The 25,001-nt window shown below is 42.2% G+C and overlaps 1 protein-coding gene across 1 annotated transcript in view; it reads left to right on the forward strand.

Moving 5' to 3' along the window:
* TECPR2 (tectonin beta-propeller repeat containing 2) overlaps nucleotides 1-7,140 on the forward strand; it is a 43,719-nt gene extending 36,579 nt beyond the window's left edge. Inside the window, exons 18-20 of the mRNA XM_074908687.1 lie at nucleotides 4,871-5,012; nucleotides 6,232-6,381; nucleotides 6,624-7,140. Coding sequence (XP_074764788.1) covers nucleotides 4,871-5,012; nucleotides 6,232-6,381; nucleotides 6,624-6,781 — 450 coding nt within the window. The 3' untranslated portion in view covers nucleotides 6,782-7,140. The remainder of the gene's footprint in view (nucleotides 1-4,870; nucleotides 5,013-6,231; nucleotides 6,382-6,623) is intronic.
* Nucleotides 7,141-25,001: the final 17,861 nt, after the last annotated feature.

Raw genomic sequence — 25,001 nt, forward strand, 5'->3', positions numbered from 1 at the left:
CCTTCAACTTTAATTCATTTTATCAGCATTGTTTTCTAATCAGATATGTGGGTGCTAGCAAACGTTTTCATTGCTTTTATTTGTAGCAGACAGTATTCACAGCTATTAGTATGTAGTTTTAAATGATGAAGAGTATGTAATGGGGCAGTCCATGGTTGTAATGGGAAATCCTCAGTATTGAAAAAGAAAGCAACTGGCAGTGCTGTAGCTGAGGTATAAGACCAGAGAGAGTCCGCATTCTGTTCTTGGCTAAAACAGTCAGTCTCCTGAGATTTTTATTTTTTTTTTGAGTTTGGAAATTTTTGACACTGGAGTGAAAGGAAAACAATGTTCCACTTTTTTTTAATCAGATAACACCGAATCCATTCATACTGCATAACAGGTTTATCTGTCACAGTGATGAGTATTGTGGGTAAACCTATAAACAGATTTCAGTGTGTCAGCATCTGAGGAGGGAGGCTGAGACTGGTGAGAGACTCTTTAAAAAATTCCAAATTCCTCAGTCAATTACAAGTATGACATATTTCATAGTCAAGGTATACAAATCTCATGACTGCTGCTGGAAGTTAAACCAGCTGAGAAAAGGCTACACTGAAATAAATTATTAATTTTTGTTGTTATCAGTCTCTGAAATTTATCAGCAGATTTATAAATTTGTGCAGATATCTCTCTTTACTGCTATGAGAGAACTCTATTTCGTTAACTGCAGCTGTAGAAATCTGTTTCTTGTTCTATACTTAAAGCATGCATATGATAATTAGAGCTTAGTGAAATTGAGGGCTATGTGAAATGTTGTCAGTATGATTGTTCCAAAAAATGGTACATTATGTCAAGAAAACTTTTTAAATTCACTTTGTCTACCCTACTGTGGTAGACATGAGAGCAGTTTTTGGTTGTAGATGGCTGCTTTCTAGGTAGAAAAAAAAACAAACCAACCAAACAACAAAAAAACCTGAGATAAAACCGGAGGTAAAACCTCCGCAACAGGCTCTAAGAATTGCCTGTACTTGTTTCCCAATGTCTTGTCACTGTTTTGTGCTAAAAGCTGCTCTATCTAATCATATCGTTAGCTGTCCTGTCAGCTGAGTCCTTTACTGTCTCACAGTAGAAAGCTACAGCGAGTGGGGTGTTTTCTGTTAAAAGCACTAGATGCTGCCATCAGTGTATAATGAGAGTGAGTAGGAGGATAGTTTTATTGATGCGAGTTTATCAGAAAGAGCTAAATAGCCTGAAAAATGAAAAGAAGCAGAAAATGAAATCCCCAGAGAGGCAGGAAAACTTGAGGAAACAGGAGCTCACTTAAAGAAACAAAAAATTAGAAGAATTTTTGACCAAGCTTGTAGAGATCTTACTTTGAACTTGATAATTTACCTTGATTTCTTACGTACATTGGTGCTGCAGAATAGGGTAGAGGTAACTGCTTTGATTATACTTGAACCTGCAGTGGTATCAGAAGCAATCTAGCTGAATACCATTTCTTAGCTTCCACTACCTATAAATCTCTAGTATTGCACAGACTTAGGTACTAGGGGGTAAGCACTCAGTAAGTCTTTCTGGATGGAAATACTTCTCCAGTTTTTTCTCAGGGAATTCTTCTCTAGACAAATGGCAGAGGAAGAGAGGAATGGGATCCTGACATGGAAGAGTGGAGAACAAGGTGCACAAATTCCAACAGTTTAGTAATGGGTCACACCAAGCTGTTTGGCACAGTTTGTGAAGGACTGTAGTTGGAACATGAAGTGTATTGCAGAGGTGAAGCATAGACAGACACAGTGGCAATTCATGGTATGAAGGAGATGGAGGAAGAGTGACAGAAAGTCCTCAGAAATCTGAGGAAGAGTTAACTGTAGTAGAAGAACACGGTGGAGAGAAGGAGATAAGTGTGTTTTTAAAAAAAATATATATAAAGAAAAAAGGCAAGGTTCTTCTGTTATGTGTAATAATTCAGTCTGTACATGCTATTAATTGTACAGCTTCCTTACTTGAAAATATGGACTACAAGAGCAGAAATATGGAGAGAGATGTGATGAAGCTGGCAGCAGCACAGTCGTGAGGCACACCACGTGACAGTGGTTTGGGGAGGTGAGCAGGGAGTAGGAAGGGGTCAGAGCCAAGGTAACCATAGAAAGAAGCAAATAAAAATGAAGGGGAGAAACAGGAAGGGCCAGGAGGAGGTTGGAGTTGTATGGGGTTTTGGGATGTTTTGTTTCTGTTGTGGTTTGGTTGGTTAGTTGGCTGATTTGGGATATTTTAGTTGCTTTGGTTTTTAGCAACACAGTAGCTTATTTGTAATACGGCAGAATACCAGTTTGAAAGTAGCTAGGCAGTTATATATTCTATGTAGTCAACACTCTTCAAGACAATTAGTGTCTTACTGTAAGTGTTGAAACTTCAGCCGTGTGAATTTACTGTGACCAGAGGTAAACACTTCATCATGCCTCTACCAGCCTTAAGCTTCCAACAGAGAGCAATTACCTAATGAGGGCACAAACATGAGGAGATAAGTCTGTCAAAGGCCTTTAACCTAAATAGACAGGATTGATTTGGTGGTGCAAGTTGAACTTGGTTATGGCTGAGACACATGTTAGCACCAGAATTTTAAAAGCAAAACCAAAGGAAGTAATTGTTATGTACAAAGGCCCATCTGGGACTGGGTTGTGTGGTTATATGCACGTGCAGATTATGCTTCTGTATTCCTAGATTTATAAATGCAAAGAACTGCTTGCTCTTCTATTTATCATACTGGAAATCCAGCTTATGCCTATGAGACTAAAGCAAGAAATGCAGTGCTTCTTTGTGAGGTGATGTATTTCAGGGCATTTTACAGTCTTTTTCAGTGGCTTTATTAGGCTGATGTGAAAAAAAACCTTTCTTCTTGTTCTTATCTGTGTTTTATTTAAAGTACATGTTTTGCAGGATATTTGCATTCACTAAATCTGTTGGCTGATATATTTTGCTACAAAATCACCATCTTCATGATGTCTGTGAAATGTTGTGGTCAGTAACACTGATTTTGAACAGTAGTTATGGCAAATCTCCATAGAAGCAGATAGAATAAGGACTTGCCTGAGGGCAGAATGGGAAGTTTCACTTGGGTTTGCCAACAGGTAGTTGACCAGAGCTGAAAGAAAAACGTAACAAACACTCAGTACTCCAGAAACCCCCAGTGAAAGCGTACCCAGGCCACACAGCACGCAAAGGAGGGCTATGCCACCTGTGGCTATTACAACACCTTCCAGGACTATCACACCAATGCAGGCCATTATGGCTGTCGTAGCAACAAAAATCAGGAAAAACTCAACAGGAATAGCGGGCACCACAATAAATATCAGGACTGATAAGACAACAAAAGGATGGTCACCTATATGTTGGCCAACATGAGAATTCATAAATACAACCATCAAGTACACCCTCAGTCAATTTGCAGATGACACCCAGCTGGGTGGGAGTGTTGATCTGCTCGAGGGTAGGGAGGCTCTGCAGAGAGACCTGGACAGGCTGGAGCCATGGGCTGAGCCCAACTGGGGGAGTTTCAATAAGGGCAAATGCCGGGGGCTGCCCTTGGGCCACATCAACCCCCAGCAGCGCTACAGGCTTGGGGAGGAGTGGCTGGAGAGCTGCCAGTCAGAGAGGGACCTGGGGTGGTGATTGACAGCCGGCTGAACAGGAGCCAGCAGTGTGCCCAGGTGGCCAAGAAGGCCAATGGCATCCTGGCTTGTGTCAGCACTGGCGTGGCCAGCAGGGACAGGGAAGGGATCTCACCCCTGTACTGGCACTGGTGAGGCCGCACCTTGATTCCTGTGTTCAGTTTTGGGCCCCTCACTACAAAAAGGACATTGAATGACTCGAGTGTGTCCAGAGAAGGGCAACGGAGGTGGTGCAGGGTCTGGAGCACAGGTCGTACGGGGAGCGGCTGAGGGAACTGGGGGGGTTTAGTCTGGAGAAGAGGAGGCTGAGGGGAGACCTCATCGCCCTCTACAGCTACCTGAAAGGAGGGTGCAGAGAGCTGGGGATGAGCCTCTTTAACTATGTAATATCGATAGGACAAGAGGGAATTGGCCTCAAATTGCACCAGGGAAGGTTTAGACTGGATATTAGGAAGCATTTCTTTACAGAATGAGTTGTTCGGCGTTGGAATGGGCTGCCCAGGGAGAGGTGGGTGAGTCCCCATCCCTGGAGGTGTTTTAAGAGAAGGGTCAACATAGCCCTGAGAGATATGGTATAGTTGGGAACTGTCAGTGCTGGGTTGATGATTGGACTGGGTGATCTTCAAGGTCTTTTCCAACCTAGACGATTCTGTGAGTGTTGTGGATATTCTCCTGTGGGTGCAGCTGCTCCAGTACTGCAGTGGCCTGCAGTGAGTTCCACAGTTGCATTCCTGTATGGATGGAGTACAGGGAAGAAGGCAGATCACCATTTCATTGCAAAGAAGAACATTCAGACTGCAAAAATGTACTGTTTGTTTAGAATTAAAGTGCAGATTTAGTTATGTTAGGAAGACTTCAAGGAAGCCAAGAGGAAAATATTGCACTTTGTGCATTTCAGTGGAAGAGTTCCCTCTTCAACTTGCAATTGAAACTGGACCTGATTGCAATAACATTTGTTAAACAAATACTAGTATTATTAGACTTTGATGCTGAACGTTAAATATAAATATATCAGTAACTTTGGGTGACATTCATTCATGTTCCTTTTCTATTTAGGAAGCAATTGACTTTGGAAAATTGGTGACAATGTCAGTTATGTTTCTTCCTGTCTTTAGTATCTGGTAAATATTTTACTTCTGTTGCATACTTCTGTGAAGAGCAAGTGATACAATAGTACAAAGATACAGTAGTACAAAGTATAAATACTCTGCTTAATTTTATAGCCAGTAGGAATCAACTTGGTCAGCATTCATTCAAGTCCAAATGATCAGATGTTGTGGGCAATTGATAGCAAATGGAATGTCCACGTACGAGTTGGAATTACAGATGAAATGCCTGTAGGCACTGACTGGGAACACGTACCAGGTAAAAATTAATGCATCAGTTCCTTGTGCTTTCTGCCATTTTCTCAGTGTTGGCTTTTTATATTTTTTTCTCTTGCTTTTTAAATTGGATAGCGATGCTCAAATATTTTTCTCAGCAATCAAGTGTGCTTATTTATAGGAACATAGTAAAGTATTTGATAAGAGTTATCTTTTAAAGAGGACCTTGGTTTCACTTAAAAACACTGAATAGTTAACTGAAGAGAAATCTGATTTTTTTTTTTTAAATAAATTTCTGTTGTGTGTTACTTCAGGCTGCTGCCACTGAATTAATAAATGGTACAGTTCCCTTTCAGTTAGAACTAAAGCAGTATTCCTAAGCAACAGGAGACTACCATGCTGTGGGAGATTTTGTATTTAAATGTGATAGGACATGGCATTCCTACCTGAATGTGGTTAGCAAAAACCTAGTGCTATTTTGCACATCTTTCTGTTAATCTTGCATGCTGGATGCATTCTAGATTAAGTAATTATGTTTTTGCCTTGCCTGTAAATAAAACCAAATTTTAGTTGCTTCTTTCAAAATAACTGTTATCGATGCTGTCTGCTTTTTAAAGATTTTTCATGCCGTAAATGCATGGCATTTGCAGAGTACTTGCTTTCTTACAAAGAGGGGAAAAAAAAAGTCCACCATGTCTATGATGTTAACCATTTTTAGACAAAACAAAGTTATAACTGTTGGATTATTCTCCATGTGGTAATAAAATACAGCAGAGGCTCCAAAAGTGTCTTATGAAGGTCCTCTAATTGATCGTTGCTTGTGGCTGTGGCCACATGACAAAATGTATCCACGGTGTGATATCCTTCTATCACAGACACAGTGAGTACAAAGTCTGCAATTAAAGAACTTTCTTGTTCACCAGTGCTTCATGGGCTGCCAAGTGGCCTTCTTTCTGATATTCTGCTTACACAAGGCAAGGAGCTCAGATTTGAATAGCATCTGCTCTGACTCCCCTGAAGTAAGTGTAAGGAAGTATGTAGTCCTAAATTGTCTTCTTGCCAATTTCTTCTTAGAAAGCCTTCTGGAAGACTAGGTGTTTCTTTGTGCCTTTTATAATGGAGAGTTCTTCTCTAGTATTAATATAAGAATCTATAAAAACTGTTACAGTCTTGCAGTCTTTTCTTAATAAACTTTTCTGCAAGTGTATTTAGTATATAGGAAAGCCTGTGATTATTCCCTCTTCATGTCCAATTATCTTTAGGTTTGCAGGCTTGTCAGCTGGCTATAAGTACAAGGACTGTTTGGGCACGCTGTCCAAATGGAGATGTAGCTCGTCGATATGGCATTACTGACAAGAATCCAGCAGGAGACTACTGGAAGAAGATTCCTGGAAATGTCTCACGTTTAACAGGCAAGTTGGTTCTGCGTGACAGTCTGGAACATTGTGATGTCTGCTTTGACTTGTGTCTGATGGTGCTCAAGCTGACCATAATGCTTTATTGACTGTGGGAATTTCACCAAGGGTGCTTTTATCACATTACTAAAAACCTTCTCTGGGTATAATTAGGAAAATAGATCCAAATATTATTTATTTAACATTTATAATTGGAACCTGCTACCTTAATTAAAAGTTGCATAATTTATGCTTTGCAGTGACCCCTCTAGATGAACTGTGGGCCATCAGTACTTCAGGATCCCTTCTCCAGCGCCTCACTAAGACCTTTAGCCATTCCCATAGTTTGCAGAAGAATAATGACACTTCTGTTCTGCTTTACCGTGATGATTTTGAAGATGAATGGGAAGTGATATGAAGTCTCAAGCTTGTGAAGCAGTGAAAAAAACCAGGAGGACAGAATTTCTGAATGTTGGATCTAAAAGCCACTCATATTGGACCTGTGATATTAGCACTTTTGTATTAAAAAACTGACCTGTTAAATAGCCCCCAAGCTGTGAGTTCTGATGTGTGTCCCATTATCTCTTGGGAGACTCTTTAGGTGTGGCATACTGCAATTGTTATACTGTACTACTGTAGAAGCTCCTTTGGAAATATAACTCTTAATCTTAATAGCAGTGAAAGTGACTACACAACAGCATGCACACTAATACATGTGTACTTATTTTGAGAAGGAATTCTGTTGCATTAAATATTTCACTACAGCAGAAACATTAAGCATTTCTCAGTTTCTTCTTGTATTTGGAACTCCAAACTGATGGGAATGCTCTCTGACTATTGTACATATATTAAGAATTATTTTCCCTTGCAGCATGGAAGAAAATATGGCAAAGTATTTCTTAGTAAGGTCTCAGAACATCATGATTGCACAGCATTGGTGTTGAAATGAACTTCTTTTGATCCATTTCCATATAAATATCTGCAAGGCTATACTGACCTTTCATTTCTGGAAATTTGGTTCATAATTTGATTTCATTCACAAGGGGGAAGTTTTGGATTACACCTAATATCAGGGGGACTTTTGCCCATTTCACACAGCCATCAGGAAGCTGACAGATTGGGGGGGGGGGGTAAGTCCCACTTTGGAATAGGAAGAAGTGGCACGTTGGGTTTGTAGTACAAAGCAGGAATGTACAAAGCAGCTTTCATAATTCCTGTTGTGCTGTATTTGTGCCTCCAGCCAGTGCTTTAACATTTGGACTCAAATTGTTTTGAGTACCAGACTTAGATGTATTAGAAGGAAAAATGGTAATTGATAGAATTACCTATATATCCCATTAAAAAATTGTGATATTGTGAGAAAATACTTAACAATATTCTGATTTTTAGCTATGTTAGCTAAATTTTGAAGTGTCTTATACGTAACAAATGTTGCAGCAGAGGTATGTGATGAACCCGGAAGTAACCTAAGTTTGCAGTTTATTTTTCTTTAAACTGAATCTTCTTTGAAAGATACCTCATCTTTTTTAAGCAATAGAACTATAGATGAGAGAACCTGAGTTTGGTATGTAGGCAGAGGAGTTACTTTGTGTTTGTTCTAAGCTTATAAATTATCAGAATGTTTTAAGCAGCTGCTAATCAACACTGTAAAAGAGCCACCTTCAGAAAAGGCCACGAGTTGAAGTGGGGATGTTTCTGTTTTGAGAACTTAATACATACGGAAAAGGATGTGTTTTGTTTTTAACCTCTGTTCTCTTTCAGAATAATTCATGTGTGTACTGCACTAAACTTGGAACAAACACGGTGCAAGGTGAGAATGTGAATCGGTGGAGAGAGAACCAAGTTATGTCACTTTTTTTAGTAGCACTTGTGATATTGGCTGTCAGTTCTCAGTCTGATCTTTCAGTCTTACAGGGAGGAAGGGAGGACAGATTTGTTTCCCCTTTACAGATGATATGTTTGCTTCACTGCTATCTCATCCGTATATGGAGGTTACCCCAGAGGGTTTTTTTAGCCTGTCTGGCAGTGGATTGTAATGGAATCAGCTTATGAAGTAACCCAGTCTATTTCATGCGAGCATAGTTTGGTACCTTGAGGACCCCAAAGAAGCTGAAATTCAGCCTAAAAGTATCTTGTGGCAGCTCCTGAGTCAATCACTTTGGAGAAGAGACATGAGTCCTTCTCTGTGCCCTGCCAAGCACCAGATGCTCAAGTACAATAGCATTATTTAATAGTGACACTTTTGTATTACGTTTTTCAAAGTCATCTTAGTAATGGCTCAAGCTTGCTAGTTGTTTATTTACTGTATAATACTGTACCTTGCTGTGGCCATTAATATTAAACTGGTGTCAAGAGCTCTTATCAGACTACTTTTTAGGGTAGTTTTAACGACATTAGGATGGGTTTTTTACTTTTATTTCTGTATTTAGTTTTTTTGTTTTGTTTGTGCTTTGAGACAAGTGCAATAAACTAGATTTTTAAGAAATAAATTACTGTGGTAAGACTCATCTGTTTTATAATTCACAAGAGGCTTCTTTGTGTCTGGAAACTGTCTTGATGCGAAAGACAGACATGCTTATGAAACCCCTCCCCTACTATTAACCCAGGCAATATGGTAATGACAGTGTAAGGACCTGGATATTTTAAAGTTTATTTCATGTATTTTTTTAATTGTAACAGGTGTGTCAAACCAGCAAAATGGTTATCTTCCAAGCAAAAACAGTTAAACACTTCTCATATTTGAACGTTAAGCTTATTGCCTCCATATTGAGATGGTTTACTGTAATAGAAGTAAACAAGTTTCTTTTTTTACATGCTAAACAAAAATTGCACTTTCATGTTAAATATTTTTAGCTTTTTGAAGAACATATGTGTGCACTCACAGCTAGAAAATGTTCAAGCAGAAAATAGGTGATTGTACCATGTGCTGTAACTGCACTCTTCCTTGCATTTTAAAATACCTGAGCTCATCTGAAGATGTCCTGTGTTTCTGGCCTTTAACTGGAACTGCAGCCGGGGCTTCACTTCCCAAGTGAACTGTTTCCTGACCAGGAGTTGCAACCTGGGTAACTTCACACAAGAAAGCGTAGCAATGATTAATGACACTTCTGACACTTAAACCCACTCCCCTCCCCAGGAATCCTGTTCAGACTTGGAGGGCAATGTCCTTGCTAATTACCCTGGCTTTAGCTTGAGGGACCAGTTCAGCTGCTTCTGCTGGCTCCTGCAGGGAAACCCTTGATTCCTTACTGCACCAGCCCTGTCCATTATGTAGGAGTAACACTTGTGTAATAGCTGTAGTTCAGGTGACTGTGATGAGTTGGTGTCAAGCAGACATCTTGGATATAGAAGTAACTCTTGTTTTTCTTTGTCTTGCAGCAATAAAAAGGAATTAGGATCATGTTAAATGGTACAAAGAAAATCACTAACGTGTTAAATAAAATTTATTACATTAATTGCTTAAGTAAGATGTAGAACTGTTGTTAGAAACACTGCTACCACTAAGAAAATGATAATGAGGAACACTTAATTATGGACTTGGGTCATTGTCTAAATGTAGCTTTATTTATACCGGTAGAAAGAGTCACGTTTATCCCAAACTCTTGGTATATGTACAAAGAGTGTCTTTGATGCAATAGGCAAGAATGCCCCCCTCTTCCCCATACACACTTGTGAACGTCAGAAGATCTGAACCCTGTAACTCATCTACATTACTTCTCAATAGATGAGTCCTGCCGATTATCTTGAAGGCACCGGTGAGTTATTTCAGACTAGTATGGCATTCTGCCTTACCTTTTTTGCTTCTCTCGCAAAACTTGTTTCAATGAGTGAGCTGTTTCTAGTTGTTTCTGCTAGAGTTCTGGATAGTTTTCAAGGAACAACCTTGAGACAACTTTTCAGTAAATGTTGTTCTGAGTCTAAAGGCTTGAAATTCAAGTGCCTCTGTGCCTATGGCTTTGCCTTGTTAATTTGCAATTAGAAATAAATCATATATGAAGATATGGAGAATCTCCTCATTACCTTGATGAAAAATCTCTGGTCTTCAGCTTCTACATTAAACAGTGCTGTCCACATCCCATCCCTCCTGTCAGTAGTAGAAAGATAAAATCTGGATTGAGGATTTCTAGCTGTAAAATGTGAGATACAGGCTTTATTCCTCTTGCGGCCTTCCTGAAAGTGGAAGTTGCATGTTGGAAATAGTATTAAGGTGGCAAGTAGCCAGGGAAGAAAGCTGAAGTATCCCTTGCCAAACAAAGTAGATCACCCTGATTGTTTGATAATCTGTTATTGTAGTTAAAAATAACCACTCACATCAGCAGAACAGAAGGGAACTTGTAATAGAGAGGACTAGATTTTACTTACTGCAAAGTGAAAGTTTAGTTGCAGTCATCTTTTATGAATTACTACAGCCAGAGCTCCACTGATAAGGGTGAAAATACCTGGATAACTGCAATTACTTCCCTTGTCTGCTGAATGGTGATATCTAGGTTTATCACATAAATAGCTATGGATTTCTCATCACTTGAAATCAAGATAGGAAGTGAGGTTTTGGGTTCAGTGCAGGAAATGTAGCTGCTACTGTGGCTGGTATCGTACTGGAAGCTAGGTGAAATTACCAGTATGATTCCTTTGGTCTTTGAGTTGATCTGACTTGAAATCTATTTGAATGGGTCTGTAGTTGTTATATTAACCATAAAGTTAAAATCCTGCTTGATGCTAGTGGGGGAAAAAAAACACTGTAGAAAAAGTAGAGATCTGTTTGAGAAACTTTATGTTCTTATGGAATGTGGAGTTTTTATATGCGTACATAAACACATACAGAAAAGCTTTGATTTCTGTTCTCTAAAAGCTAATGCAATGGTAATAAAATACAAAAAAATACTAAATCCTCCAAACTGAAAAAGGCCCTTTCTATCTAGGCCCTCAGAAATGACTAAAATATACTGATTTTATAGCCTGTGGTTATCTGATAGAGGCACTGAATAGTGCACAACTGAATAGCACTGCATGCAGCTGTAGTTATGAATTAATCTTTCAAACATTATTCACTATTTCTATCCAGTATAGAAGAAACCAGTGACTTATTTTTCTTTTTTAGTATACCTTTTTCATAACCTTAACTGAGATTTGCTTATGGCAGATAAAGAAAGGAGACTTCAATTTGCAACAGTTATGTTTTGATCTTGTATCCAGAGAAAGTACACGTAAAGATGGGTGCAGGATTGTATCGATGTCCTGTACTTACCGTCTTGAGTCTGCACAAGTTGACTGCATGCTTTATTTGTATTCAGTGGATCTGTTGTCTGATCAGTATAGTGAGGCTTTGCCAGGAGCTCTCTGTTGTTACGAGCATGCATAGGTATCTTGAATATAGAATGGAGAGGAGGCATAGATGTTGTGTCAAAGCATGAAATGAGAATACTCAATAGATGACTCCTTGCTGGAGTTACTGCACTGTTGTATTTTGCCTAGCCGTGGGCTGCATTAATTTAGGAAAGCTCTCCTGGGTCAGGTGAAAGATCAAGCTAATTAGATCTCTCCCAGAAAAAAAATAAAAGACTGTGAGGAAAGTTCTCGGGAAGCCCTGAGCAGACTGCCTGGCACACATGCCTGGCTGCGCAGTGGGGGGATGTACAAAAAAGAATAGATTTGCTTGAGCTGCAGGGGGAAAAATGCAACTGCCAGCAAGAAACCCCACAATCCCTGGCTGTTAGAGGGGACAGACCAGCCAGCTGATCAGGGGAAGTGCAAAGTAAGTAGGGTAATTGCTAGGATGACTGAGATTTTACTTGCTCAGCTCCCACGCTTGTCTTGCTAAATCCGTTCTCTGCCTCAGCAGATGGGCTGTAGTCTGTTCCCTCCGTGAGCCGCACCCAGCGCTCCAAGTTGGGAATAACAAACATGTGAAGCGGTGGATCTGCACTTCATTCCATGGTCTGTGGTGAAAGTCAGTCCTTTCAACTTAAGGAGAATGTGGTAAATGATCAGTGTAACACTTTGAAATAACAGGTTCAGCACTGTTAATTCACTTTATTGTAATAATAATCCCAAACTTGTTAAATATTAACATTGATGCTGTAGGTACTTGTGTGGGAGATCTGCCAGGCTTCACATCTAATTAGCTGGTTACTTAAAATACTATCAGCATGGGATCTCTGTTTAAAACAATAAAAAAATCTGAAATAGGTGTTTGTCTGTACTAAGAACAGATCAGAGAGCTGAATCCTGTTGCTTTTAAGGCCTGCTGACTTTTTCGTGCTATTCTTGGCTTGGTGGAGAGATCTTTTTCCTGTCCTTCCATGCACAACTACATGATTACATGGTGCCCATATGGAGCATTCCAGGGAGGAAAACAGAGGACTGCGTAGAGGCAATTTGGAGTGGTTTGTGTGTCACCTTCCTTCCTTCCTCCTTATCTTGCCACTTTAATTGCTGTAGGACAGGAGTTGAGGTCCAGGGAGGTGGCGAAGCAGCTCCTTCTGCGTAAGGTTTGGTATTCTAGTAAAACTGAAATTAAAGCCAGCAGGTTTTTTTATTACCTTTAACCTTGTCCATAGTCCTTTGCAGCATGTTTTTCAGCACTGCTGGCTGCTTGCAATATGGTAACTTCTTAAACCTGATTTTAATAGAAGACTTGTAAGATGGAAGGTGACAGATGGTTGGGGGCTTTTTTAATGGGCGAGAGATGCCATATTTTACCAGATGAGTTTTCAAACCATACTGAGCAAGGTGAGCTCAGCTTTCACTTAAAAGGCCATGCTTCATTCAATCCCTAAGTTTTGCAATCATGCATCCAGTGATTTCTCAAAGCCAGTTTCAGGAGCAGGTTGGCATCTATCTTACTGTCAGGTTCAGAGACCTAAAGAAGAATGTTGTCTCTGCAGAACTCTATTGCCAAGAGCTAGACTTCAGTGTCTTCCATAGCAGACTTGTTCTGGGCAGCAGGGACAGGCTCGTGGCCTCCATAAGATTCCCTGCCTCATGAGTTTTGCCAGCTTCTGTGGTGGGTAATAGGAATCTTCTGCAGATCTCAGCAAACATGGTTTCTTAGGTCTGTCCCTAAGGATTATTGCTTAAGGCCCAGGGTTCCCTGCTACAGTTCCTGAAGTCGGCCAAGATGGAACACGTCAGCATAACACAGATATAAATCACATCCTTGATCAGTTGTTACAAATCAAACTTTCTTCATGCTGAATTTCACCAAATTTCATGTAGTTTTTAATCTAAAAATTTGCATTGTGGGGAGTAGCACAGCTCTTGTATCAGGCATCTACAATTTTTTGAGGACCTTAATGGGTCACAGCCTTTCAGCTTGACCTGGGTATTTTTGAAATCCAGTGCCTAATGGACCCAACAGTTAGAGCTGTCTCTGTGTACCCAGATGATTTGCATATCATTATCCTTTTTGCTTTCTGCATTCAAGATTCTCATCTTTTGTTATTAATCTCTGTTAGTTTTACAAGTACCAGCTTGTACAGAGCGAGTACATTTAAAATAGTGATTCCTCAAATTCTTGAGCAGGTTGACCTGGGTCACCACTAAAACTTCTTTGCACTTTTTTCCTGCACTTTTTCCATCAAGCTTTCAATAAAAAGTGCTGCAGAAGTTGTACACTTCTGTAAACCAAATATGGCCCACTTGTCAATGCCTGATGGAGCAGTTTGAGAATCACTGCTCCAGAAACACTGCTGCAGGAGAAAAGTGTACATATTCTTGCTTTCCCAGAAAGAATAAATAATCTGACACCTATTGAAAATGAGTTTATTTTTGTTTATTAACATCAGTATAATTGATCTCTTGGCTTACATTTAGCTGTTTTCCCAATAGCAGATTTACAATATCTGAATTCAGTTGTCATGTTAAGCTCAAGAAATACTGGTAACAGTTATAACCATAGTGTGGTGACTAGAAAAAAACTAATCTTTTAATTATCTTGAAAAAATATTTTGTGAAAACACAGCCAGGCAAGTAGGGAATATTGGAAGGCCTGTCTTTCATATCTAGCCCTATATAAATCCATGGCAAAGCTTTCACTACAATGAATCTGGATATGGTTTCAGAAATATTTTTGGTAGAATCTAAGTCTTTGCCATATGACATCTCTAGAGGCAACTCTGCTTCTGTTCAGCCAAGTAAAGGATGTTTTTGGAAGCCATCCCAGACAAGTGATTCTGCAAAATAAATGCATCTACTTTGCATGAAGTGATAGCTAGGTACCGAGTGTCTGTCTTCCTTGGCAGTGACTCATAAAAGTTTGAACATGGGTAGCACTTGGGGAAGGAACTTTTTTTTTTTTTCTTCCCTCTCTCTATCCCAGTGTCTCTGCTGTAGTCCCGATAAGGAAGTCTTTGGAAGCCATTCTGTGCCAGTGGTTGGGAAACAGGAGCATATCTTTTGAAAAGATAGTCAAGTCACAGGGGGACCTGTGTAGGAGGTTTTGTATAAATTGCAGTTTTGGTCCTGGTTCAGGGTGAAGCTCTTCTGCATCGCATAGAGCTAATGTAGTTTTGTTTCCCTCTGGTATTGATGTGTTCACATCTAGGTTACTACAAACAACTGGAAGCACCTGAATTTCAGAAAAGAAGTTATGCAAAAACCAGTTTTGGTAACGAACTCAGCAGAGATAATGACTTGGGAAGGGGGGCAGGAATAAAAGTCAAAGAGTCTTTAAAGAATACCTGCCTTAATTCTTGGTTATTAAGGTGAGTAGAGCTAAGATAATGGTTTCAGGGAATGCTGAAGGGAATAATTCTGACCTACAGAAGAAGAATGAGGAAAGGAGAATCAGGCCTAATGGCAGGAAACATAGGTTGTGCTGTTGTAAGGAAATGGTGGCAGTCCCATTCTATGAAGCATTTAAGAGTGGACAAAGGGAACAATCCCTGTAATGATATAAAGGGATAAGAACATCTATCAGAGCCATATGTCTTGTTGCTCTGCTTGATTCTTTTATGTAGGTGGTATCACCTTGTTTTCACTTTTCTAAGTACTCTTATGTCATTTTGTGTTCTGTTTGGTAGATCTGAACAGCATTAGCAGAAAGGAGTTTTGAAGGTGCAGGGAAAAAATCATCTTCCATTGATGTCATTTGGTGCTGTGGATACTCAGCATTTCTGCAAAGCAGTCCTCCAGCTATTTTGGTTTATATGTGAGAACATTCAGGGCTTATTGATGGTCTCTGTGAAAACAGGGCTCGTTATTGTAGAGGGAGCACAACAGCAACCAGCTGGCTAGTAATACATGTAACATCATCTGTAATAGCTGTTACCTAAGTGGTTTGGTTGTTTTTATTTTCAGACTCAGTATGTCAAGAGCATAAGATGAGAGGGACTTATACGACCACTGATGATTTGACATTATAACAACATGGCAGATTTATAGAAGGAAAATGGTTAGACTTACGTAGTAAATGCATTTTTGTCAAGCTCTAGGTGCTGGTTTCAGTACTCTTTCTCCTCAGAAGTGATCCCTCCACAAGTGGATGCTCACATTTAGAGTATCAGCCTTTGTCTTCAACAGGCCCGAGCTGTGTTGTGTAACCCTTTTATTTATTACCTGGTAATTTGCACCAAAGCCAACCATCTCATATATTTCTCCATGTTTTCTTGTGGCAGCAGCATTTTCTGAAGGGATGATCAGCAGTAAACTTGTCTTTACCTATAGGCTGATGAAGAAGGAGGGCAGGCAAAGGAGAAACTGGAGTGAGTTGAAGGTTTGCTGCTGACAGACTTGCTGTGCTCAGGAGCAGTTTCCAAACACTGCTCAGAACGGAGTAAACCTGAGTGGGAGCAGGGTGGGGTGACCCTCACTAACCAGAGGTTCGGCAGGGTGTCAAGCTTGGAGTTTATAGTGAGGGTGTGGGCTTGGGAGTAGTGTGATAGTCAGGACAAGTACATCCTACAGTAATAGAAAGGTGAGCAACTAACCAATAAGGAATTATGTTTTCCTATTGCAGAGGCTGAGGAACTATTATAGGAAGGCAGACAGAAATGCCGTGATCATTGTGCTGGAGTTTCATGTTTTGATAGCACACAGAATAGAAGTTCTCCATAGACTCTGAGCTCAAGACTTGCTGTTGCAGTACATGCAGCCCTTCTGCCAGCTGACCTGAAAGTTGTCAGCTCAGATAGCCAAACTGGCTTTTTCCTTCACAGACACCAGCTAACAGAGGTAGGACACGCATCTATCTTTCTGCCATACTGTATTTAGTGCATAGGTCATCAAGGCCACCACTCGTGGTAACATTAAAACAGCACGTTTGGTATGTGTCCCATCAGGAAGGGTGTCTCCTACAGAGTCAGCTGAACCAGTGTCGGGTTTGGATCTGAGGAAAGCTTCAGTGTAGCCTAATTAATGCGTAGGGCCTGTTAAAGTTACAGTCCAAAGCAGGGATTTGGTTGCATAAATTGCTATGCTTTTGTTTTAACAGGGAGTCTACACAAGATTTGTTTGGTATCTGAGCAACCAGTTTCTAAAGCATCAAATCCCAAGCAGGAGGCAGGAAAGGCTTCTTTTGATTCTGGAACAAAAGACTTCCGAATAGCCTCCCAGCTCTGTGCTCTCGGTTTGGTACAGTACAGTGCCACTTCTCCTTGTGTGAACTGCAAATGCCAAAAAGGTGAATAGATGTAGATCCAGACCACCACCTGGGACTTGTTACCTCCCAAAGCGAGTGCTCAGTGCTGCCTAGCACCCTCTGAAAGGCACAGCATTTGCTAAGCAAAGCTTTTCCTTTAGAGTGGGAGGTGGGCAGAGCCAAGCTTTGTGTTACTCCTCCCTTCTGACTGGCTCTAGCTTGGAAAGTTACTCCCTCACTATCAGGAGCAGCAAGGCAATTTGCTCCCCCTTTTGTCTCCTCCCATCATTCAGCAAAAGTGGTAAGAGGATGGGAACACATCTTTGTGTGTGGTTCTGGTTTTGACCCTGGTGGGCTTAGCTGTGGAGTAGGGAGAACATGTACCTGGTAACTCCCTGGCTTGTACCAGCAAAAATGCTGTTTCCAGGTGCAGCATGGACTATTGCAGGACAAGGTTTGCTGCTAGCTGCCTTGTGTGGAGTGAGTGTCTGTGAGACTTGAGGAGTTAAAGGCCACTGCAGGGCAATATAGAGCCACAGGCCTCTGATGATAAGAATATTTGCTGATGTTACTTGAGAAAAAGCTCAAGCTGAGAAGCTGGAATTCAACTGCTGTGTGTCTGCGTAAACTGGTAAGGGGAGGCAATGTGGTGTGAGTGGGCTGTTCATCATGTGGGCAATGCATCAGTACCACAGGCTTATTGTGGCTAGACATGGCTAAGCATGTACGTAAGCACAGCTGATACCATGGGGTGCCAAAAAAATTAGGACTTCAGGTTCTCACAGCATTCATGATAGAAGCGCTGTGGTGCTTGGCCCTGCTGTCTGCCTCAATATTCTGTCCTCCCCAACCCTCAGGTGCTTCCTACTCTGTGCTTCCCCAGCATCCTGATCTCACTGGGCAGCTGGGACTTACCAAGCCCCTTCAACGGTGAAGGATAGCCTGGATGCTGGCTATGCTCTTCACCCATCATTGTGCTGGTAGTGTGCTTCCCCTGCACCCTGAGAGCAGGGGTGTAAGCAGTGCTGGAAGGGGCCAGTGGCAGACAAGAGTCTCGGGACAGGCTGTGCTGGGGGAGAGGACTTTATTCCTGAGAGAGGGAATGGAGGATGGACTGTCTCCCCCTGCACACCCAGTCTGGGGTGTCAACCCTCAGGAGAAGCCGTAGTCTCCCAAGAGATCAGATTGACTGGAGCAAAGGGTTATGAGGAAATACACCTTGAGTCCTTCACCTAGAGCTTCATACCATGGCCCTGGCTGATGGGGTGATCTGGCCTATCACAAAGTACTGGGATGATGTTGCTGGATGTGATCTGGCCATCTCTGGCAAGCATGTTGTACAGAACTCCAACACCATCGCCAATGTTCTCCGTAGTGAGGGCAACCTGGGTGATACGTACACTACCTTAGGTGTGCAGCTGGCCTTTTCCTTTGAAGGAAACAATCTGGTTTTATCTTTCAAAATATTCTACTTGACGAGTGAGTCAGTGAGTGACTCACCTGGTCTGCCCTCCCAGCCACTCTTAGCTCAGGGCTGTCTCAGAAGGTGTTTTTCTGCTGGGGCGTTCTCGGTCTAACCACAGTCCTGGTGCTGCTACTGGCGGGGAAAGATGAGGTGGCAGCAAAGCTGAGCCAAACCTTGGGCATCTGAAGGAGGAGGGAGTGCCACGCTATTCCTGCTGGCATGTGAGTGTTTCCCCTTGCTAGCACTGAGAGCTCTGCAGTGGCTCTTTGTCAGACGCTTACAGTGCTCTCAGTAGTTTTCCTAAGCTCTGTGGTCCCTAAGGTCCCAGCATCCCTCCTGCTGGGTAAGCCTGCAAATGTGTTATAAGTGAAAGAAGAAATGTGCCCCTCTCCTTGCAGAAGCAGTCACTTAGGTCACCTCCATTAGTCGTTCAAGACTTCTGTCTAGCCAGCCTTTGACCATAACCCTCTTTGTGCATCTCACTGCCAAAGGACTGAAGTCAGTTCGAGAGTCTGCATCCTTCTGTCTTGTACATTTGAGTCACTAACCATCAATAGCTTTCCTTATTGCAGGAGTGGGAGAGAGCAGGAGAGCACTAGCAGATGGAGGAAAGGACGTTCAAAAACTCAGCTCCTCAAGGGACCTTGTTCTCTCTCTTACTGTGAGTTAGAAATTACTTATCCTTTTAGGCTTTGCTCTAAAATGCTGCCTCAAACATCGTCAGGGAAATGACACTGCATTAAAAATATGAATGTAATGTAGTATAATGTGTTTGCTATAATTTACTTGCACCATTAAAAAGAAGAACCCTAATGATTATAAAATAAAGCCTGAATATTAAGAGCATGATGCCAAAAAATCACCCTTACATCAAAACAGTAATTACCACTGGGGCTGGAACAAAGGAGAGGAGGGACAATTTTGGTCAGGGAAGCTTTGCTGGCTCAGAGAGAAGATGGGGCTGCCCAGTCTTCCAAACAGTCAGGGGCTGCGGACACTGCCTGATCTCTGGTGTGTGAGGGGGGAGGACAGGCAATTCACCCTCAAAGCCGGGAGGCTGTAGGAGAGGAGCTGTGGCGCTGGTGGCTAATGGTGCAGGAGTCGGGGAGCCAAGCGGCGAGAGGATGCTGTTGTCCTCAGAGCTGGAAGCTGCTCCCAGTCCAGGCTGGAGCATGCAGCCAAGTGCTTTCTGCCTGGAAGTCCTTCTCTCTTCCCTTGGCCTCCTTCCATTTCTTTCCACAGAGGACCCTAAGGGAAGGGCTTGGCTGGCCCCCGATGGATGCCCTGCTGACCTCCCTGTTGAGATCCATGGAGCTCCCTGCCCTTGTGCTTGCCTTGGGTGGGGAGTGCAGGGAAGGGGAGACTGGGCCTTGGTCTCCCCTCATATCCCAGGCATCCAGGTGTCTGCCATGGCTCTGGATGGGTTGTGTCAGGCCTGAATTTGGGAATTGAACTTTTTAGGCCAAATGTGCTTTCCTGAAGGAGGAGGGTTGATTTGCACAGTGTTTCTCATTAGATTTGTAGTACAGGGAACATAACCTTACAATGGCTGGTGTCACTGGTGCTCACCCAGGGTCCTGACTTACTGGCTCAAACTCTTGCTGAAACCTTGTTCGCAGAGTTGAAGCCCAAGCGTGGGACAGTTCCGAGTCCCTTTTTGCATTCCCTGCTTCTCTGAAATGGGTCTCTGCCTCCCTCCTTGCTGGCTCAGATCCATTCTGGTCAATTCTCGCATTTGCATTAGGAAGTGATTAACTTTTCCTACAGAAGGAGGAGGCAGGGTTGATGGCAGGGGATGATGAGACAGATAGGGACAGATGAGAGATTGAGGTGATCTGGATGGGACCTTTGCTTGGCTCAGCCACAAGTTCCTCAGAGAGCCTTGGATGCTCCACTGTTCAAAAATCTGTAAAATAAAGTTGGATTTCAAGCATATGCTGCAAATCAGTCAGATGGGATAGGCCCAACATGGGAATTGCTGGCCTGCTGTCATACACAGTTTAGACTTGATGACCAAACTCTTCTGACTTTAGCAATAATTCCTAAATATGATGAGTTTCTCATCATTTGAAGCTTCTGAAGATTTGCTGTTTTGATTTATGTGGTCTTTCCATTTATCAGCTAAACCACTGGGCATAGAGATACTGGTCCTGTCAGAGGTCATCAGGGCAAGCGGGGGGAAACCTTTTTATCCCAGCTGAACTTGGATCTGTTTCTTTTAGCAGCATCAAGGGATCTCTGATGTTTTTGCAAACTATTTCTGTTTTCTGCTAATGACTGCTGAGTTACATTTTGCAGGAGAGCTCTGCTCCTTCCGTTCTTGTGCTACACAAGCATGTGTACCGCCTTGGTGGAAAGAGCAGGAGTAAATCAGTGCAAGCAGCAGCCTCGCAACACCATCGATGCGATTCTTGTGCATGATAATAGAGGACAGTTTGATGTGGTCTGAGCAAGTAATAGACAGAGTTTCTTTATTACACGTTGTAGGTGGAAGCGAGACCACTGAAGCCAGGCTGGAAATTAATGGTAGTACTGCTGTACTGAAGTACTGCTGTTAACGTAGGTGTTATGAAAGTTGGTTTGCAAGGATTTACAGTGCTGTTTAAATATTAAGCACATGGCATAGGTGCCTTGTTTGCCTAGTTGGGAGCATTGATCTGAAGATGGGGTGATGCAAGGCACAATGATCTGCTGATGTCAATAGATTCTTTATATTGCAAGTCAAAAACCCATACGACTTGAACACCAGACTAGGACAAACAAGGATTAGGAAACAAACCTGGCACCCTGGCCCATTTCTAGTCCCTGTCTTTCCATGCCTCTGTGCTGGATCTTTGTCCTTGCTATTTTCAACTTCAATTTCAAACCAGCCCGTAATTGCAGCCCTACCTATAGCCAAGGCCTCCTCTCATGGCAGATCTTGCTCTTGGTGGTTTCCTACTTCCTTTACTCCTTTACTTCATGCCTGTCTTAGTTGGCAAGGCTTTTCCACACAGAGGAGCCTGTTCGTTAACAGCCCTGTTTCCCTCCCACTGTATGAAACCCTTCCCTATTTGCAGCAGATACTATTTGTGCAGTGGTGAGTGTTAAGCTGATGATAGGCCTGATATTACATATGTATGCATATTCAGGGAATGAGTGATTTTCAGGTGTGTTTAATATCCCCATCTTCTGCCAAATTTAATGTGCCTGCCTGTGGCAATACGCATAGCAGACTGTGACCATGGCAAGCACAAGGATGCAGCTTTTGTGGCAGGACAGTACATCAGAGAGCAAGACTGAGACAAATGTAAGGGAATTTTTTAGATTGTTTAAACCACCTAGTTCTTTGTTCACGTCAATTTAAATTCTTTAACTACTTAATATTTTGGGTGAAAGAAAAGCATTAAAGATCCCAAATCCATCTTTTAAACAAGTTACTCAAAATTACCATAGACTTTGGCTCCTTCAGCAAACTCCAGACGGACTAAACTCTGCAACTCCTGAAATATTTAAGGGAGCTGCAGAGAGGAGTCAACTGCAGAGTCAAAAATGAAAGTAGCCTAGTACTTCCTCTCTCCCCTTGCTTTCTGAATGAAAGTGTTTCAGGCCTTTTTCACCTGTCATAGCAAATAAAACCACTTTTTGCTAAAAGGTGGGTAGTATATGAATATTTTGCTTTGAAAGTGCTTGAGCAACACATGGGAAATATTATATTACATCACTGCTTCATAATAGAAAGTAGTTTTTAGAGGAACTGGCTGTAACTAAGCTTTTCAGGAGCACTGGCTCTATATATTGCCTTACATGCTTTTGGAAGCATTTCCTACAGATGAGTAATTTTCCTTGTGTGACTAGATTAACCTGTGCAGGTAAGACAGAAGCTTGTAACTAAATATCCTTAGCCCCATGTGCTCAGGGTGTTAGGACTTGTTGAATCTTCTTTCCCACACCTTTGACTCTAGCACTGGCAGTCCTGTTCTGCAGAGGCATTAATGACTGTCCATGTTTGCTTTATTAAGCTTGAAAGTGCTGTTGCAAATGGCACTAATTGGCATTTTTGCTGGCAGCCTTCACCAAGAGACAGAGAACTGAATGGGCTGTGGAGCCTGCACTCCACTGTGCTCCAAAGGTGGCAGAGGACAGGGACATGCTGGCAAGTCAGTCTGAGAAGAGCTGATGCCACTATTACTTGGTCTATAAGCAAAGGACTTCTGTTTCTGAAGCTGAGAAGCCCCAGCCTTTTTTCATGCTGTGACTCTATTTGAAAAACAAGCCTGGACCCAGTTGGGTGAGTGATCTGTGTAGTCACCGGTGTAGTTTGCCCACAGTTCCGCTCAGCCTCTCCCAGATTAAGCATCTTGGACACATCAGTGAACCACATGTAGCGAGGTCTGTCAGTGACCTTCAGCAGAGTGATCCCAGCATGGGCTTGGCAATAGGCTTGACTTCTGTCCTAGAATAACAGGAGGGGCACAGCAGTTAGCTGACTTTGGACCCATCACAACATATTGAGGGGACCCTTTCTGTCTGCTGAAGTGAATTACCCGAGAGCTGGTGGGGGGGCTGTAGGGAATCACAGGGGCAGCTTTGGCCTTGAATTCTGGTGTTGTTAATGGGCTCATTTTAAGGTGTAGGATGTCCTGCCCAGCCTGTCATGCTGTTCCAACGTGTAATTAACCTCACAGCTTGGGAGCAGGAGTGTCTTCCAGCGCTCAGTTCAACTCCCCAGCTCCCCACTGCTGAATCTTAATATGTCTTTGTCAGCAAGGCAGATAAACCTTTCCTCTCACACCCAGCTCTGTCTCTTTCTTCCCCCACCTCAGGACACTTTTCTATGTGCAAGTCAGATCTGACTGCTTTACTTCTCATCTGTTTTGGAAGATGCTTCCATACCATTATTACAGAAGCAATGGGGAACACGTGCTCAGATAAAGAATTCAGCAACGTAGATTTTAAAATATTTTTTTAAGGGCTAAGCAAGGGATTAGTTCTTTGGATTTCTGTATTTTTATTATTAACAGGTAGCTGAAGAGAACAGTTACAGTTGTTCTGTGCTTTCCAGCAAGGGACTTAAATTCCCTTGGTAATTAGTTTGATCATGTATCAGCTTGGTTTCTTGGGAAAAAGGAGCATTTGCTCTTCTAGGAAACATTTTCAGTGCCATCAGTCTAAGAATAGCAATCTTATTTCTGTTACATCTCAAATTTCAGAAGTATGGCTTATCTTTTATTGTACATGCAGTATGGAGATTATGTTAGATGAAATACCACTCTGTTCTGCTGAAGCATGAAGAGCTTATAGCGCCTCATTCTGTGGTTTTCTTTTTTTTTTTTTGCTAACCAAAATTAATTCACAAATAAAGAAATTTGTGCCTTGAACATGGCCTCTTGTCTCTGAGTGCATCAGTTCCTTGATGACCCCAAAGGGAACAACAGTGCTGAAATAGTTGAAGTGGCAAACGACTCCCTAGCTACGAATTTAAGCACTGAAACAAAACCCTGCAGTTTCACTGACGACTTCCAAGAACAGAGGCAAAGCTGCAGTGCTGTGGCCTAGGAGATTTCTATCATTGCCATGCTGGTGGAGCCAGCGCAGCTCCCTCCCTGCAGCGCTGGCAGGGGCAGTGCCAGTTTTACAGGGAAGTAAGCAGCGTGACTGCCCAGAATGCTGTAGAGTAAAGGTTGCAGAGCAAAGGACTGAAGCTGTACCCTTTGCTCAGGACTTTGATGTGTCCAACACAAGTGCTGGAGGCAGAACATTATCCCTGAAGGGTTTTTTCATCTGGACCAGCTGTGAAAGTTTTATGTACCCTGGGGCATCTCAGAAGGGAGAGCTGGGGGAAAGCTGTATATCTAAGCTGCTCTTTTGGTACCCAGAGTGGACACCAAGATGCTCATCACATCCTGCTGGAGACTGGCACTGGAGGGGCCAGAATCCACTGAAAAAGGCTGCTCTAGGGTTCTGGGCCATTGCCATACCTACATAAACCCCTCTGGTCAGAGCAGAGGACATGCACAAGACTTGCCCTCCTGCTCTCTGCTACTCTCCTCACCCTGCAGCAACCTGCCAAGGCAGGAACATTTTTTGGCTAGAGCAGTGTGTTTACTCCTGCTCTCCTCTGCCTGACAACAAGCACCTTGGCTCTCCAAGGGGAACAGAGAACTTTGCAAGGAAACCAATTGTTATTTATGCATATTTTAAAATATATTTTGTTCAGATGCACATGCCTGCCAGCCTTGTTTAGGGAAGCTTTAATAGTATTTGGCTTCTTTTTGGTCTTGTGTACAAGATGATGAAGTTTTCATCTGTGCCTTTAAAAAAAATCCTGCATCCCTGCCAAGATGTATTAGGAGAGCTGTAAAAAAGGAGTCATCCTGTTCCAGGACCACGAGGCTTATGTAATAGGGAAATCCTAACGACAAGATACTCCCCCAACCTGCGCATGCTCTTCCAAGGCACCTGCCACTTCAGGGTTTTCAGTCACTCAATCTGTATTTTGATCACATCTGCCACTGGTTTATTCAGATGTATTTACAAATTGTCCCCCATACCCTTATTTGTACATGCCATAGAATGTTTTTATAAAATGCAGTGCAGACCTCACCTCACCACAAG

Source organism: Athene noctua, chromosome 6, assembly GCF_965140245.1.
Source record: "Athene noctua chromosome 6, bAthNoc1.hap1.1, whole genome shotgun sequence".
NCBI classification, from domain to species: domain Eukaryota; kingdom Metazoa; phylum Chordata; class Aves; order Strigiformes; family Strigidae; genus Athene; species Athene noctua.